At 37.1% G+C, this 14270-nt stretch overlaps 1 protein-coding gene across 1 annotated transcript; it reads left to right on the top strand.

Moving 5' to 3' along the window:
- The first annotated feature begins 3361 nt into the window (after nt 1-3361).
- LOC103512063 (DNA topoisomerase 3-beta-1-like) lies at nt 3362-14255 on the top strand. The gene is given in 16 exon segments (XM_026825652.1): nt 3362-3600; nt 5216-5348; nt 5568-5710; nt 6036-6227; nt 7073-7240; nt 7742-8072; nt 8763-8945; nt 10020-10259; nt 10580-10810; nt 11010-11104; nt 11106-11281; nt 11501-11561; nt 11563-11586; nt 11588-11629; nt 13432-13694; nt 14019-14255. Coding segments are annotated over 15 exon segments (2382 nt in total). The 5' UTR covers nt 3362-3600; nt 5216-5257; the 3' UTR covers nt 14161-14255.
- The last annotated feature ends 15 nt before the right edge of the window (nt 14256-14270 follow it).

Below are 14270 nucleotides of genomic sequence, written 5' to 3'. Positions count from 1 at the left end.
ATTGTGTTAGTAAATAAATGGATGGAGATGAAAAAAAAATTGTATAGGTGATGATTTGTTGTTAAGTAGTAGGATTGTTTTTTAATTGGATTTGAGGTAGTTGAGAGAGAAGTAAAGAGATAGGGAGAGAGGGGTGACAATTTATGTTTATTGACTTTATCCATCCCATAGGGATTAAAACACGAGAGTGGTACAGTAACTTTTGTTATAAATATAAACTTCGTATAAAAAATAGTAGTACCAGAAACCTACAAAACCCCTTGAAATTTATAAATGAGAACTATTCAAGTTATTCGATGTCCAAGAAGAACAACATACAAGTTATCCAGTCTTAGTCGACTGTTCCGACAATGGTAAAAGGAACTAGGGGCTCGACTTTTGTTTTGTCTAGTACTACTTTATTTTAGTTATTTTTTCCAATGACCAAGTCTTCGGTTTTGAGGTTTTTTCATTGAAATTTTTCCAGTTTTTGAGTTAAATAATAACGGTAAGAATACTTTTTCAAGTTTCTCAACACTACAGTCTAAGTAGAGTTTTACGTGTCTTTGTTTGCCACGTCAGCTTTGCTAAGTTTTGTCTTTGTCGTGCTTTGTGACGACACCGTGTTTGTTAGGTTCACCCTCTTTTTTTGTATCTTTCACAGACCAATGGGAAGTTCATTGAGGTGGGAGCATCAGGAGATATAGGAACTACGGAAATCCTTGTTGAATCATTAAATTGGACTGGCTTGGTTGTGGAACCTCACCCTGATACATACATGGAAATCAAAAACCTGAGAAATGTTCACACTGCCAATATTTGTATCAGTCCTACACATTATCCTAAACAGGTTTGTATCGTCTTCCTAGTTTTTGTACATATCTTGTTAATCCCTTCCACATTGGTATGATATTAATAATATTATTCAAGTATGTATAGGTAAGTATTTACTTGGTATTTAAATATTTTCATTTGGCTGATTTAATTAATATACCTACCTAATATGTAAGTATTTGTTAGTATCTTTGTATTCCTTGGGACATAACCTAAAAAATTAATATACTCACATTGTTATTATTTTAGCATAATATGAAAAATCTCTTATAGGTACCAGCTAAAAAAAAAAAAAACCTACTCATTATTTTTGTATGTTCTCAATTATTCCAGGCTTCATTTAAGAGTTCCAAGGGACACATAAAGATAACCTGCTTCCCATTGTACTCAGTCATGGTGGCTTTTGAATCTACAATGTTGGATTTACTTAAATTAAATCTCAAGGAAGCTGACTATCAGGTATGTAAAAACAAATAGGTGTGGTAAGGAAAGATAGTGAAGGAGTCTTTTTTCCATATGAGAGGTACTTTACCTACTCAGGTCATATCAGGTGTTTCTGTCTCATTCACCAAGCTAGACTGTATGGGGCTGGGAAAGTCAGCGGCATGTATGTTTGTCCAGATGACCACCCATCCATAGACCAACCACACACAATGTTGCCTAACGTCATTGGTCCTTTGGGAAATGTGTCATTGCCTCTTCAAGCTTGATTTTAGCTCTTTGAGAGTCTTTTTAAAAAGCACAATTTTAAATATATTCCATGTAATAATTATTATTATTGTGTGGTTGTTTTCAGGTCTTGCCTAATGTCATTGGTCCTTTGGGAAATGTGTCATTGCCTCTTCAAGCTTGATTTTAGCTCTTTGATTGAGAGTCTTTTTAAAAAGTACAATTTTAAATATATTCTATGTAATAATTATTATTATTGTGTGGTTGTTTTCAGGTTTTGCCTAATGTCATTGGTCCTTTGGGAAATGTGTCATTGCCTCTTCAAGCTTGATTTTAGCTCTTTGATTGAGAGTCTTTTTAAAAAGTACAATTTTAAATATATTCTATGTAATAATTATTATTATTGTGTGGTTGTTTTCAGGTTCTGAAAACTTTACCTTGGAACAAAGTGTGCATACAAGTGATCAGTGTTCCTGTTAATAGTAAAGACATCACTATGGTAACCAAACTCTTAGAAAATCATGGCTATCAACTAAATGAACTCATTAAAAACACTGACCATTATTATTTTAGTAATACACAGAGGTGTCTTTCTAGTATTAAGTTTGTAAAAAATGTGAATATTCTTTAAGTACCTGATCAAATTGATTTAAATGCCCGAGGCTGGATACATGCCAGTGTTTCTAGTACAGTAAAACACGCAAATAACGCGTGTTAGTGTGCGTCCACAATGGCGACCATAGACCATCATGGACAATCGACCTCCACCGTGACTCGACCCTCTCATATAAAAAAAAACTAGGCTCAATTTATTGAGGACGCTTCTATTCATTAGCATGGATTGTTTAATTTTGTTGAAACTAGGCTAGAGTCAATTGTTGGTTGTGGACGCCTACTTAAGATAATAATAAAAAAATCTATTTAATGTAACTCCGTCCACTATACCTATAAACTCCCTTTTGTTCATGGTAATCTCTTTTGTTGTTTGCTTGATTATTTATTACTTTTTTTTAAATATTAGTATTATATTTTTTCTTTCGGTGTGGTGAACAATCCTTTTAAGTTTTAATTGCTGTTAGTATATAGTATGTGTTGTTTCTCTGTTCTCAGGGTAAATACGGTGACCTGGATGCATCTCTCATCTCCTATGGTCCCTGTCAAACCCCTACCCTCGGGTTCTGTGTAGAGCGACATGATAAAATCCGTACGTTCAAGCCAGAACCCTACTGGTTACTTGACCTAACACTCAATCTGAATGGAGAATGGGTATCTTAGAATTCTCTAAGGCAACACATATATTTTTTTCGGCAAAAAAGAAAAAATCATGCACTTAAGGGTTAAGAAGCTAGGTAATGTACCTTCCTCGACCTCGACCAGAAAATTAGTACCCATCCACATATTATTATTGTTATTGTACCTAGGTAGGTATGATTTTTTTTTTTTACCATATTTTTTTTCTTTTTGCTCGAAATATTTTTTTTTTTAAATTTTGCAACTGGCCCATTGTCAAGTACCGGCCAGCGAGATCAAGTTGGCCCGGCCCAGCTTGATATCTCTTCTCACTCCTCTTCAGCGTTAGTGTTAGTGAAAAGCTGAAAAGAAAAGCATTTTTTTTTTTTAAATTTTGCAACTGGCCCATTGTCAAGTACCGGCCAGCGAGATCAAGTTGGCCCGGCCCAGCTTGATATCTCTTCACTCCTCTTCAGCGTAACAGCGTTAGTGAAAAGAAAATAGAAAAAGAAAAGTTCAAATTCAAAAGCTGCGGAGCTGCGTATCCTGAGTTATTTTTGAGCAAACTGAGCTTTCAGCAACTTTTTTCAAGCTGTGTTGAGTGTTCAAGAGTCCTGTATGTTATAAAATCAATACTGTCCTCTTTTTGAGCAAACTGAGCTTTCAGCAACTTTTTTCAAGCTGTGTTGAGTGTTCAAGAGTCCTGTATGTTATAAAATCAATACTGTCCTGCTCTCTAACTATGGTTTCTAGTTTCACTTGTCATCTCAGTTTTTCGTTTTCTCATTGAAACTTTTTTAAATGTGTGCTGAAAATCCTGTCTCAGTAAAATAAAGCTGTCTTTTTGATTAAAGTGACTATTACTTATCCAATTATCGTACAAAGAAGGTAAGTTTAATTTGAAAAACACGTCCAACACAAATGGGGCTAACAGATTGTTAAAATAGAGAAAATCAATATGTAATTAGTAAGTTTAATTTGAAAAACACTTCCAACACAAATGGGGCTAACAGATTGTTAAAATAGAGAAAATCAATATGTAATTAGGTAGGTAGAAGTATGTAAAAGTGTTTTAGTAAAGAAAACACAGGTAACTTCCTATGGTTTTATCATTACCTACATACTATATGTAAGTAAACTTACCTACATTATAATATTCTACATAAAACCTTTGTTTAGCCCCTGCTGAAATCCACCTTGTTAATTTGGCATAGCCTAGGTACTTACTTTATTTTATTTATTCAGAACGTAATTAGGTAGGTAGGTAGAAGTATGTAAAAGTGTTTTAGTAAAGAAAACACAGGTACTTAAGGAATTCCTATGGTTTTATCATTACCTACCTACTATGTAAGTAAACTTACTTACATTATAATATTCTACATCAAACCTTTGTTTAGCCCCTGCTGAAATCCACCTTGTTAATTTGGCATAGCCTAGGTACTTTACTTTATTTTATTTTTTCAGAACAGCTGCTTTTTAAATGTACCCCTTTGTATCTGTAAGTGCTGAGAATAAAAAATGGGTGTTTCAGCAAGCAGTATACTCCATATGCAACTGGAACATGCACATAACCTAAGCACATATAGAGAATCTAAGCATAGCAATTTTTATTTGTAACCTCACTTGTTTAAACTCTTGCTGTGTCCTCACACATAATCAATTTCTGTTAATGAACACTATCAATAGGTATTGACTGAAACCAATCATACTGCCTCAACAACATAGATTCACGTCCTCACACATAATCAATTTCTGTTAATGAACACTATCAATAGGTATTGACTGAAACCAATCACACTGCCTCAACAACATAGATTCATCTTGTCAGCCATTCACTATGTGTGGACACAGCTTTAGGTTGGATAGCTCTGTACTGTAGTGCATTTTGTATCTTTGTTGTCTATTTGAATCCCTAAATAAGTGTTTTTCCTTCCCTTTTTCCAGGTTATGTTTTAGGATCCTAGCTACAGTCAAACAATTATCAAAATGAAGAAAGCTTTGATGGTAGCAGAGAAACCATCTTTGGCTGCATCCTTGGCCCAAATTTTGAGTTCTGGAAAGAATACTTCCAGACGTGGTAAGTCAACAAAGATGATGCAAGGAACAATGAGGGTGTGTTTATGAACAGGGCTGAGATGAGCTCGGACGACGTGAGATAGCTGTCCCGGCGGCAATTTTTAAAATTCATTTTATATTTATTTTTGTTTGCTTTGTAATTTGCTTGTTTTTAATAGCTAATATAAATGAAAAGTATAATATAAACGTGCAAACTAAAGTTAAAAAGTAAAAAATGAATTCAGATTGTACTAGTTGCGGAAAAAAAATCACAAATTCGAATTTCCCGCCAACTTTACACGCAAAAAGTCCGACGATGTCCTACGATGGCCCTGTTCATAACCACGGCCTGAAGTTATGTTGAACAAGGAATATGCCTTGTTTATTTATATCTACTTTGTTGTCTATTTGAATCCCTAAATAAGTGTTTTTCCTTCCCTTTTTCCAGGTTATGTTTTAGGATCCTAGCTACAGTCAAACAATCATCAAAATGAAGAAAGCTTTGATGGTAGCAGAGAAACCATCTCTGGCTGCATCCTTGGCCCAAATTTTGAGTTCTGGAAAGAATACTTCCAGACGTGGTAAGTCAACAAAGATGATGTAAGGAACAATGAAGTTATGTAGAACAAGGAATATGCCTTGTTTATTTATATCTGGAGAAAAATATTGTCTCTATTGGAATATTTATCCAAATCACTCTAATTCAAATTGTCTAATTACAAAATTGCTTTTTCTTTAGTCCCTAGGAATGACTGAACATTCTGAACAAGTTTCTTATAAATTTTTGTTTTGATTTACAGGTATGAATGGTGCATGCTCAGTTCACGAGTGGGTTGGGCCTCTGTTTGGAGATCTTGTGCTGTTCAAAATGACCTCCGTGTGTGGCCACATTATGGGCCTTGACTTTACCAGCAAATATAACAACTGGGATAAAGTAGATCCTGTAAGTAATCACTCACTTTAGGCATTACATGAGGCCAGTAGGTACATAGTAACATTCCAGTCCAGCTTTACAAAACACACCTCTGTACAGCTGTGAGTCAAATTAAAACTGACTAACCATTAACCAACTGGTCTGGAATGTTACTGGATGCCCGTGTACCTAATGGTCCTGGTGGCCACAAGTGCAGTGGCTGAACTACTAACTGACCTCTTTTTGAGAATAAGTAAGTAAGGAGCTAAAAAAAAAAAAAAAAAAAAAGTCAACTAGCACTTTTTTTTCATTGTTTCTCCTTATTCTTTTCTTTTCCTCTTTGTACTGTTCACAGCTGGAACTATTCTCATGTCCCACGGAAAAACGTGAAGCCACACCCAAGTTGAAATTGCCTGCGTTCTTGGCAAATGAAGCAAAGGACTGTGAATTTCTAGTTCTCTGGTTGGATTGTGATAAGGAAGGAGAGAACATTTGCTTTGAGGTCATGGAGGCTGTTAGACATCAAATCAATATTAATAGTCCTAAAGTGAGTGCCATTATTTTGACAGTGAATAAAATAAAGGATGATGAATTGAAAAAAAACACACAAATTACTAATAGCACAGGTTCAATTCCTACCTAAGGTTTTATCCTAAACAGATAAAGTTCCTCATTGGAATGGTTGTCTTCTATCCTGTCCTCATTTTGTCTTTACATTTTGAGACATAAATTTAAATAGGAAAAATCTAGGAAGAAGGATGTAAAATCATAGCTTTGCAAAGTGCAAGTTTATTTTTATGGATTAGGGCTTGTTTGTATCCCCCCGTAATTCTTTGTTAGGATGATGAATTGTTGTTTAGTAGTGGATATGTTAAAAAAAAGTAGGTAGGTAAATAAATGATTGTGATTTTTTGTATCTTTCACAGACCAATGGGAAGTTCATTGAGGTGGGAGCATCAGGAGATATAGGAACTACGGAAATCCTTGTTGAATCATTGAATTGGACTGGCTTGGTTGTGGAACCTCACCCTGATACATACATGGAAATCAAAAACCTGAGAAATGTTCACACTGCCAATATTTGTATCAGTCCTACACATTATCCTAAACAGGTTTGTATCGTCTTCCTAGCTTTTGTACATATCTTGTTAATCCCTTCCACATTGGTATGATATTATTAATAATATTATTCAGGTATGTATAGGTAAGTATTTACTTGGTATTTAAATATTTTCATTTGGCTGATTTAATTAATATACCTAATATATGTAAGTATTTGTAAGTATCTTTGTATTCCTTGGGACATAACCTAAAAAATTAATATATGTATCCCCCAAAAAAACTGTGAAATGCTGACAATACTCACTTTGTTCATTGAATAATTATTTTCAGACGGTCTGGAGAGCCAGATTCTCTGCCATCACAGACAAAGATATTAAAGCTGCTATGTGGAACCTGGTGAAGCCGAATATATTCGAAGCTCGCAGTGTTGATGCCAGACAAGAGTTGGATTTGAGAATTGGGTGTGCGTTCACTCGCTATCAAACCAAATTCTTCCAGGTAAGTCACCAAACCCTGCCTTGGTGGTAACCAGGAGGGTGTGGGTTTAATCCCAGCCCAGGTATGAAAATTTGTTTTATTATTTGAGAATTGGATCACTGTTTTTGTAAAGGGATGTTAATTCTATGATAATAAGCACTTTTTAGTATCACCTAAAACCTAACTGAGTCTAACAGAGTATGTGTTTTCACTCGCTATCAAACCAAATTCTTCCAGGTAAGTCACCAAACCCTGCCTTGGTGGTAACCAGGAGGGTGTGGGTTTAATCCCAGCCAAGGTATGAAAATTTGTTTTATTATTTGAGAATTGGATCACTGTTTTTGTAAAGAGATGTTAATTCTATGAGAGTCTTATTAATAAGCACTTTTTAGTATCACCTAAAACCTAACTGAGTCTAACAGAGTATGTGTTGTTTGTCTGTTCTCAGGGTAAATACGGTGACCTGGATGCATCTCTCATCTCCTATGGTCCCTGTCAAACCCCTACCCTTTCTGTTCTCAGGGTAAATACGGTGACCTGGATGCATCTCTCATCTCCTATGGTCCCTGTCAAACCCCTACCCTTGGGTTCTGTGTAGAACGACATGATAAAATCCGTACGTTCAAGCCAGAACCCTACTGGTTACTTGACCTAACACTCAATCTGAATGGGGTAGCTGTATCAGTGACTTGGTCTCGGGGACATATATTTGATAAGAGTACGTGTAATGTGTTCTTCAAAGCTGTGGAGAAAGAGAAGCATGTCACGGTGGTAGATGTACAATCCTCTACCAAGTCTAAAACCAAACCTCAAGCATTGAACACGGTGGAACTCATGAGAGTGGCTAGTTCAGGTGAGATATTAAACTTAGGGTTCGGGTCTATAATCTCCTGTTTCAGTCATATGTTACTTACTTACTTATAGCTGAGAGGAGCTAGTGGCATCAGCCAATTGGTGCTCCATCTTGCAAGGTATAGTTTGTCCATGTCTCTTTTCATTGTTGGAAGAAGACCCTTGAGAATGTTTGAAGAGTGGTCGGGTATAGTCTCTGAGCCAACCTGGAAGTAATGTGTGACTTTATTTTTTTTTTTCCAACACAGCAGCTCTGTAGCACTTAGCAAAATTTTTCAGAACTCATGAGAGTGGCTAGTTCAGGTGAGATATTAAATTTAGGGTTCGGGTCTATAATCTCCTGTTTCAGTCATATGTTACTTACTTATAGGTGAGAGGAGCTGGTGGCATCAGCCAATTGGTGTTCCATCTTGCAAGGTATAGTTTGTCCATGTCCCTTTTCATTGTTGGAAGAAGACCCTTGAGAATGTTTGGAGAGTGGTCGGGTATAGTCTCTGAGCCTACCTGGAAGTAATGTGTGACATAGTATTTTTTTCCAACACAGCAGCTCTGTAGCACTTAATATAGCAAAATTTTTCAACTTGGTTCGACAACGTGTCTTCATTGCATAATGGTCAAGCAACCATTTTTTTTTTCTTCAAGAATTGCTAGGGTCTAAATTAACAGAAAATATTTTGTATTTAATTTCTAGGGTTGGGTATGGGTCCTCATCATGCCATGCAGATAGCTGAACGTCTGTACACGCAGGGTTATGTTAGTTATCCTCGTACTGAGACCACTCAGTATCCTGAGAACTTTGACCTAGTAGCAGTATTACGTCAACAGGAGTCTAGTCCTGACTGGGGAGATCATGTGAGAGAAGTATTATCCAATGGTAAGCAACCATAACAACATCGATGGTTTGGTAATTGTACAGTTGCAAATTTTTCCACAAGTTTGGCCATGCCTCGGGATGAACTAGCGGGATTCCGGAGCGAAGCGACGGAATTCAGCTAGTTTAGATGTATGATCAGTTTGGTCAGAGAGAGAGAGAGAAAGAAAAAGAAAAATTCCGTTGGTCCTCATTTTTTCTGCTCTATGACTTTGAAACATGACCCAAGTAAGCGCAACTGATCTATTGTACGATATAACGTAAGGCCAACAATAGAACAGTTGCATTTGGGTCGATTCGTACGTAAAAAGTTGTGAACAATCCAAATGTGAGGTCAAAATTTGTGATCAAAAGGTAAAATGGCAACATAATCTCATTCTTTGTATCCCCTGAATATAGTTTCAATAGGTGTCTACTTATCCTGAGGTCTATAACTTCTTGGATCGAGAGTGGTTTTTTTCTCTCCAGAATGTGCACTTTTAAAATCATTCTTTAATGGGTTCATATTTCTTTGGAAGGTCCAAAATTTTAGGAAGTGATGGTGGAAATAACTCAAAACCTAACCTAACCTAACTTAAAAGTACAAGTAGTGCTTTATTTAGACTGTCAGCTTAGAACAAGTTGTTTCATTATACCAACAGTATAAAAGAACAAGCGGGGCCCGTCCCTCCGGGAATTTTTCGATCTTGGTTAAGGAAAATCAATATTTATATACCTACCTATTTTATTTAATATTCAGTTTATTATTATTCACAGGAGTCTAGTCCTGACTGGGGAGATCATGTGAGAGAAGTATTATCCAATGGTAAGCAACCCTAACAACATCGATGGTTTGGACAGGAGTCTAGTCCTGACTGGGGAGATCATGTGAGAGAAGTATTATCCAATGGTAAGCAACCCTAACAACATCGATGGTTTGGTAATTGTATGATATAACGTAAGGCCAACAATAGAACAGTTGCATTTGGGTCGATTCGCACGTAAAAAGTTGTGAACAATCCAAATGTGAGGTCAAAATTTGTGATCAAAAGGTAAAATGGCAACATAATATTTAATTTCTGTGTTTGTTACTACCAGGGATCAGTAAGCCACGTAAAGGCAAAGATGTAGGTGATCATCCTCCCATTACTCCTACCAAGTTAGCTACCCGCACTCAGTTGGATGGTGATGCTTGGCGTCTGTATGATTACATTGTACGTCACTTTATTGGAACTCTATGTGGGGATCTGGTATACACACAGAAAGTTGCCAAGTTCTCCGTGGCAGATGAAATGTTCACCATGGAAGCCAAATACTTGCTGCATCCAGGATTCACAGGTAAGGTTTATAATTTTTTATAGACAAGTTTTTTTTTAAAGAGGTTTGATAGTGGGAACTGTAACTGCCAAGGTCTTATCATCCCGAAAGCGAAAGAAGACAGGATAGGAGAAAGCCAGCCGTTCGGAGAACGAAGATTATTCGTTCAGGATAAAATCCGCTCCGGGCGGGAATGGAACCCGCGACCTAGCACTTACAAGGCAGTCACGCTACCCTCCAAGCTAACTAGTCTGGCATTATTTTATTTCTCCAAGTTTTTACAAAGGTCCATTTCCACATCACGCTATGAAATGTTTAGTAAACAGTGTTAACCCTTGCAGGTGTGATGACTTGGTCCGCTATGAAGAATGAAAGCATTCCTGATTTCAAGCCTGGAGATCTGATTCCTATTCAAAGTGTTAAGATGGTTGAGAGGAAAACCACGCCTCCTGATTATCTCACTGAATCCGAGTTGATTTCACTCATGGAGAAACATGGTATAGGAACGGATGCTTCCATACCAGTTCATATTAATAATATATGTCAACGTAACTATGTTACTGTTACTTCTGGTAAGTATTTTCCTTTTTTTATCTCTGTTTTTTTCCGTCTCCTTCCTCCTTTTTTTCTACAAATCTAAATGTCAAAAATTGTAGATACTAGAATTTTATTGGGCTTCAGATGAATTGCTTTGTACAAATTTTTACTTTAAACATTAAAATTAAACCAAATATGTACATAGGTACATTCCGAAAAATAATTTACTTGCAGGTCGTCGTCTTGTACCCACCTCCCTGGGTATAGTTCTAGTGCATGGCTATCAGAAAATAGACCGGGAGCTGGTGGAGCCTACAATGCGATCTGCTTATCGAGTCCAAGCTTAATCTGATAGCTCGGAATGAGGCAGACTTCAATGTCGTGCTGCGAGATACGCTGGATGTATTTTCGCAAAAATTCGTGAATTTCACGACAAATATCGAAGCGATGGATCAGCTGTTCGAGGTATCGTTCTCACCTCTGGCAGCCACCGGGAAAGCCATGTCCCAGGTAAGATACATATGATTGTAGAGTTTTCGTCCTGTTTGAAGCGCGCTACACTCTGTCAGAGAAAACTGAACAGTTTACTTTTAGCCCTGCTTGACTGACAAGCACAAGACCAAATTTTGACATCGATAATTCTTAACCAATCACTCCTTATCTTAACAGAAACAGGTAGTATTACAGCAGGTTTACAGGTAGTTTACTGACGTTCTTTTGTGTTTCAGGTGTGGAAAGTGTCGCCGCTACATGAAATATATTCAGGCTAAACCCGGTCCTCGTCTGCCATTGTTCTCACTGTGATGAAACTTACCTACAGCGTCCCTCAGAATGGAAACGTACGCATTTACAAGGTTCGTACCTAGCTCATACTTGTCCATTCATAGAAGCACTGCGCCCATGACCTTCGTAGATTCCATAAGTTTAACCCTCTTTTGAGGTAGTTTCCCCCTAAAGCCCATAAGCCCCAGAGTGGGCTTTTTGGGTATGGAGGTTAAGCTGGCGCTTGACCGACGACCGTACCCTCATTAATTAAATACGTATATCGAGCTATATTAAAACCCTTTTTGAATCAGGGTGGAAAAATGACCGTCATTTTTAGGATACTCCCCTGTGTCAACAAATTTCTCTTTTATTTGTGAACCGTTACCAAATAAGCAAGTGAATAGTCAATCTCATGTGATTTTTCACGCGGAATCGAATGGTGTTACTTTTAGCACTCTCTGACTTACAGTTGAGAAGTTGTGGGTTCGATACTCCCCTGTGTCAACAAATTTCTCTTTTATTTGTGAACCGTTACCAAATAAGCAAGTGAATTGTTGATCCCATGTGATTTTTCACGCGGAATCGAATGGTGCTACTTTTAGAACTCTCTGACTTACAGTTGAGAAGTTTCGGGTTCGATACTCCCCTGTGTCAACAAATTTCCCTTTTATTTGTGAACCGTTACCAAATAAGCAAGTGAATAGTTTATCCAATGTGATTTTTCACGCGGAATCGAATGGTGAAACTTTTAGAACTGTCCGACTTACAGTTGAGAAGTTGCGGGTTCGATACTCCCCTGTGTCAACAAAATTCCCTTTTATTACATTTTTTTTTTTTTTACTTTCTATTTTTTACTTTCTATTTCTTTTCAAATACCTACGTATTCTGCAAATGTAATAGAAAGTCGTGTGATGTTCACACCAGATTTTTTGTTTTTTACTCACGGATACTTTTTTTCAGTAATCGAGTATTTCTTGTTGCGATCCGGATCGTACGGATATTGTGACGATCCGTAGTTTAATGAGTAAAGTATTCACTCGTATCCATCTCTAACATATACCAGCTGTATTCTTTGCTACGGTGAAAATGTTCTGTTTAAGTTTAGTGGTGGGTAGTTTTTCTCGAATCTGTGGATCATTTCAGGAGGGGTCTAATCTCGTTTTTTTTTCTTTATTCATTCTACAGATCTAATATTCAGTTTTGGTTTGTGTTTCAGGTGTGACATTATTATTCACGTATTTCCAGACGCACAGAAGGTTCAAGTGTGTACGGAGAATAATTGTGACTGCATTCATAGAAGCACTGCGCACCATGACCTTCGTAGATTCCAATAAGTTTAACCCATCTTTTGAGGTAGTTTCCCCTACACCATAAGCCTCATAGTGGGCTTTTTGAGTATGGAGTTAAGCTGGGCGTTGACTACTATCGTACCTCATTAATTAATTACGTATATCAGCTATATTTTAAACCCTTTTTTTTTAATCAGGGTGGAAAAATGATCGTAATTTTTAGGTTACTTAAAATCGTCATTTTTGCTCGAACCGTTTTGTCTTGAAAAGAGGGCAGATTTCATTTGGGGCTCCTGATACTCTGATACATAGGTAAGGATAACTAATAATAATTTCATGATACCAACCAAGACAAAAGTAATTAAATACGTATATCAGCTATATTAAAAACCCTTTTTTGAATCAGGGTGGAAAAATGACCGTCATTTTTAGGTTACTTAAAATCGTCATTTTTGCTCGAACCGTTTTGTCTTGAAAAGAGGGCAGATTTCATTTGGGGCTCCTGATACATAGGTAAGGATAACTAATAATAATTTCATGATACCAACCAAGACAAAAGTAATAATATTTCTTCCTTGATAAATAAATATTTCTTCTTGCAGGAACTGAAATGTCCTATCGATGATTTCGAGCTGCTGTGCTGGTCCATGGGGAACAAGGGTAAATCCTACATCCTCTGTCCTTACTGTTATAACAATCCGCCATACCGAGACATGAAGAAAGGTTCCGGGTGTAATGTGTGCACTCATCCTACATGTGGCCAGGCACTACTGAGTACCGGCATAGCAAGCTGTCTGCAGTGTGAGGGAGGGGTACTGGTACTCGACCTGTCCTCGGCACCCAAGTGGAAAATATGCTGCAATAAGTAAGTTCAATTTCATACCTTGAAATGGTTTACTGGAGTTAAGCAACATTGCGCGTGGTTGAAATCCAGATGGATGACCATTGGGGCAATCACGTATTGCTGGCTTTTCCCGACCTCACTCAGGCTGGGTGAGGTTAATGTGGGGAGCCCGGTTACTATATACAGATATACCAGCTGTTTTCTTCGCTACGTTGAAAATGTTCTGTTTAAGTTTAGTGGTGGGTAGTTCTTCTCGAATCTGTGGATCATTTCAGGAGGGGTCTAATCTCGTTTTTTTTTTCTTTATTCATTCTACGGATCTAATATTCTATTTTGCTGTTTCAGGTGTGACATTATTATTCACGTATTTCCAGACGCACAAAAGGTTCAAGTGTGTACGGAGAATAATTGTGACTGTGTACAGTTCACATCTAACGTAGGAAAATACCTGCATGTTGATTCAACTATTGAAGGAGTTTTGTCTTGAATTGTTTTCCAGTGAAACAAGTGCAACATACCAGTTTAGAATGAGATTATTCAATAGCTGATAGTACCTAGATAATAATATAATACTCGTATGTATGTGTGTGTATTTAC

Source organism: Diaphorina citri, unplaced genomic scaffold, assembly GCF_000475195.1.
Source record: "Diaphorina citri unplaced genomic scaffold, Diaci psyllid genome assembly version 1.1 scaffold786, whole genome shotgun sequence".
NCBI lineage: Eukaryota > Metazoa > Arthropoda > Insecta > Hemiptera > Psyllidae > Diaphorina > Diaphorina citri.
This window is presented reverse-complemented; position numbering and strand designations above follow the sequence as displayed.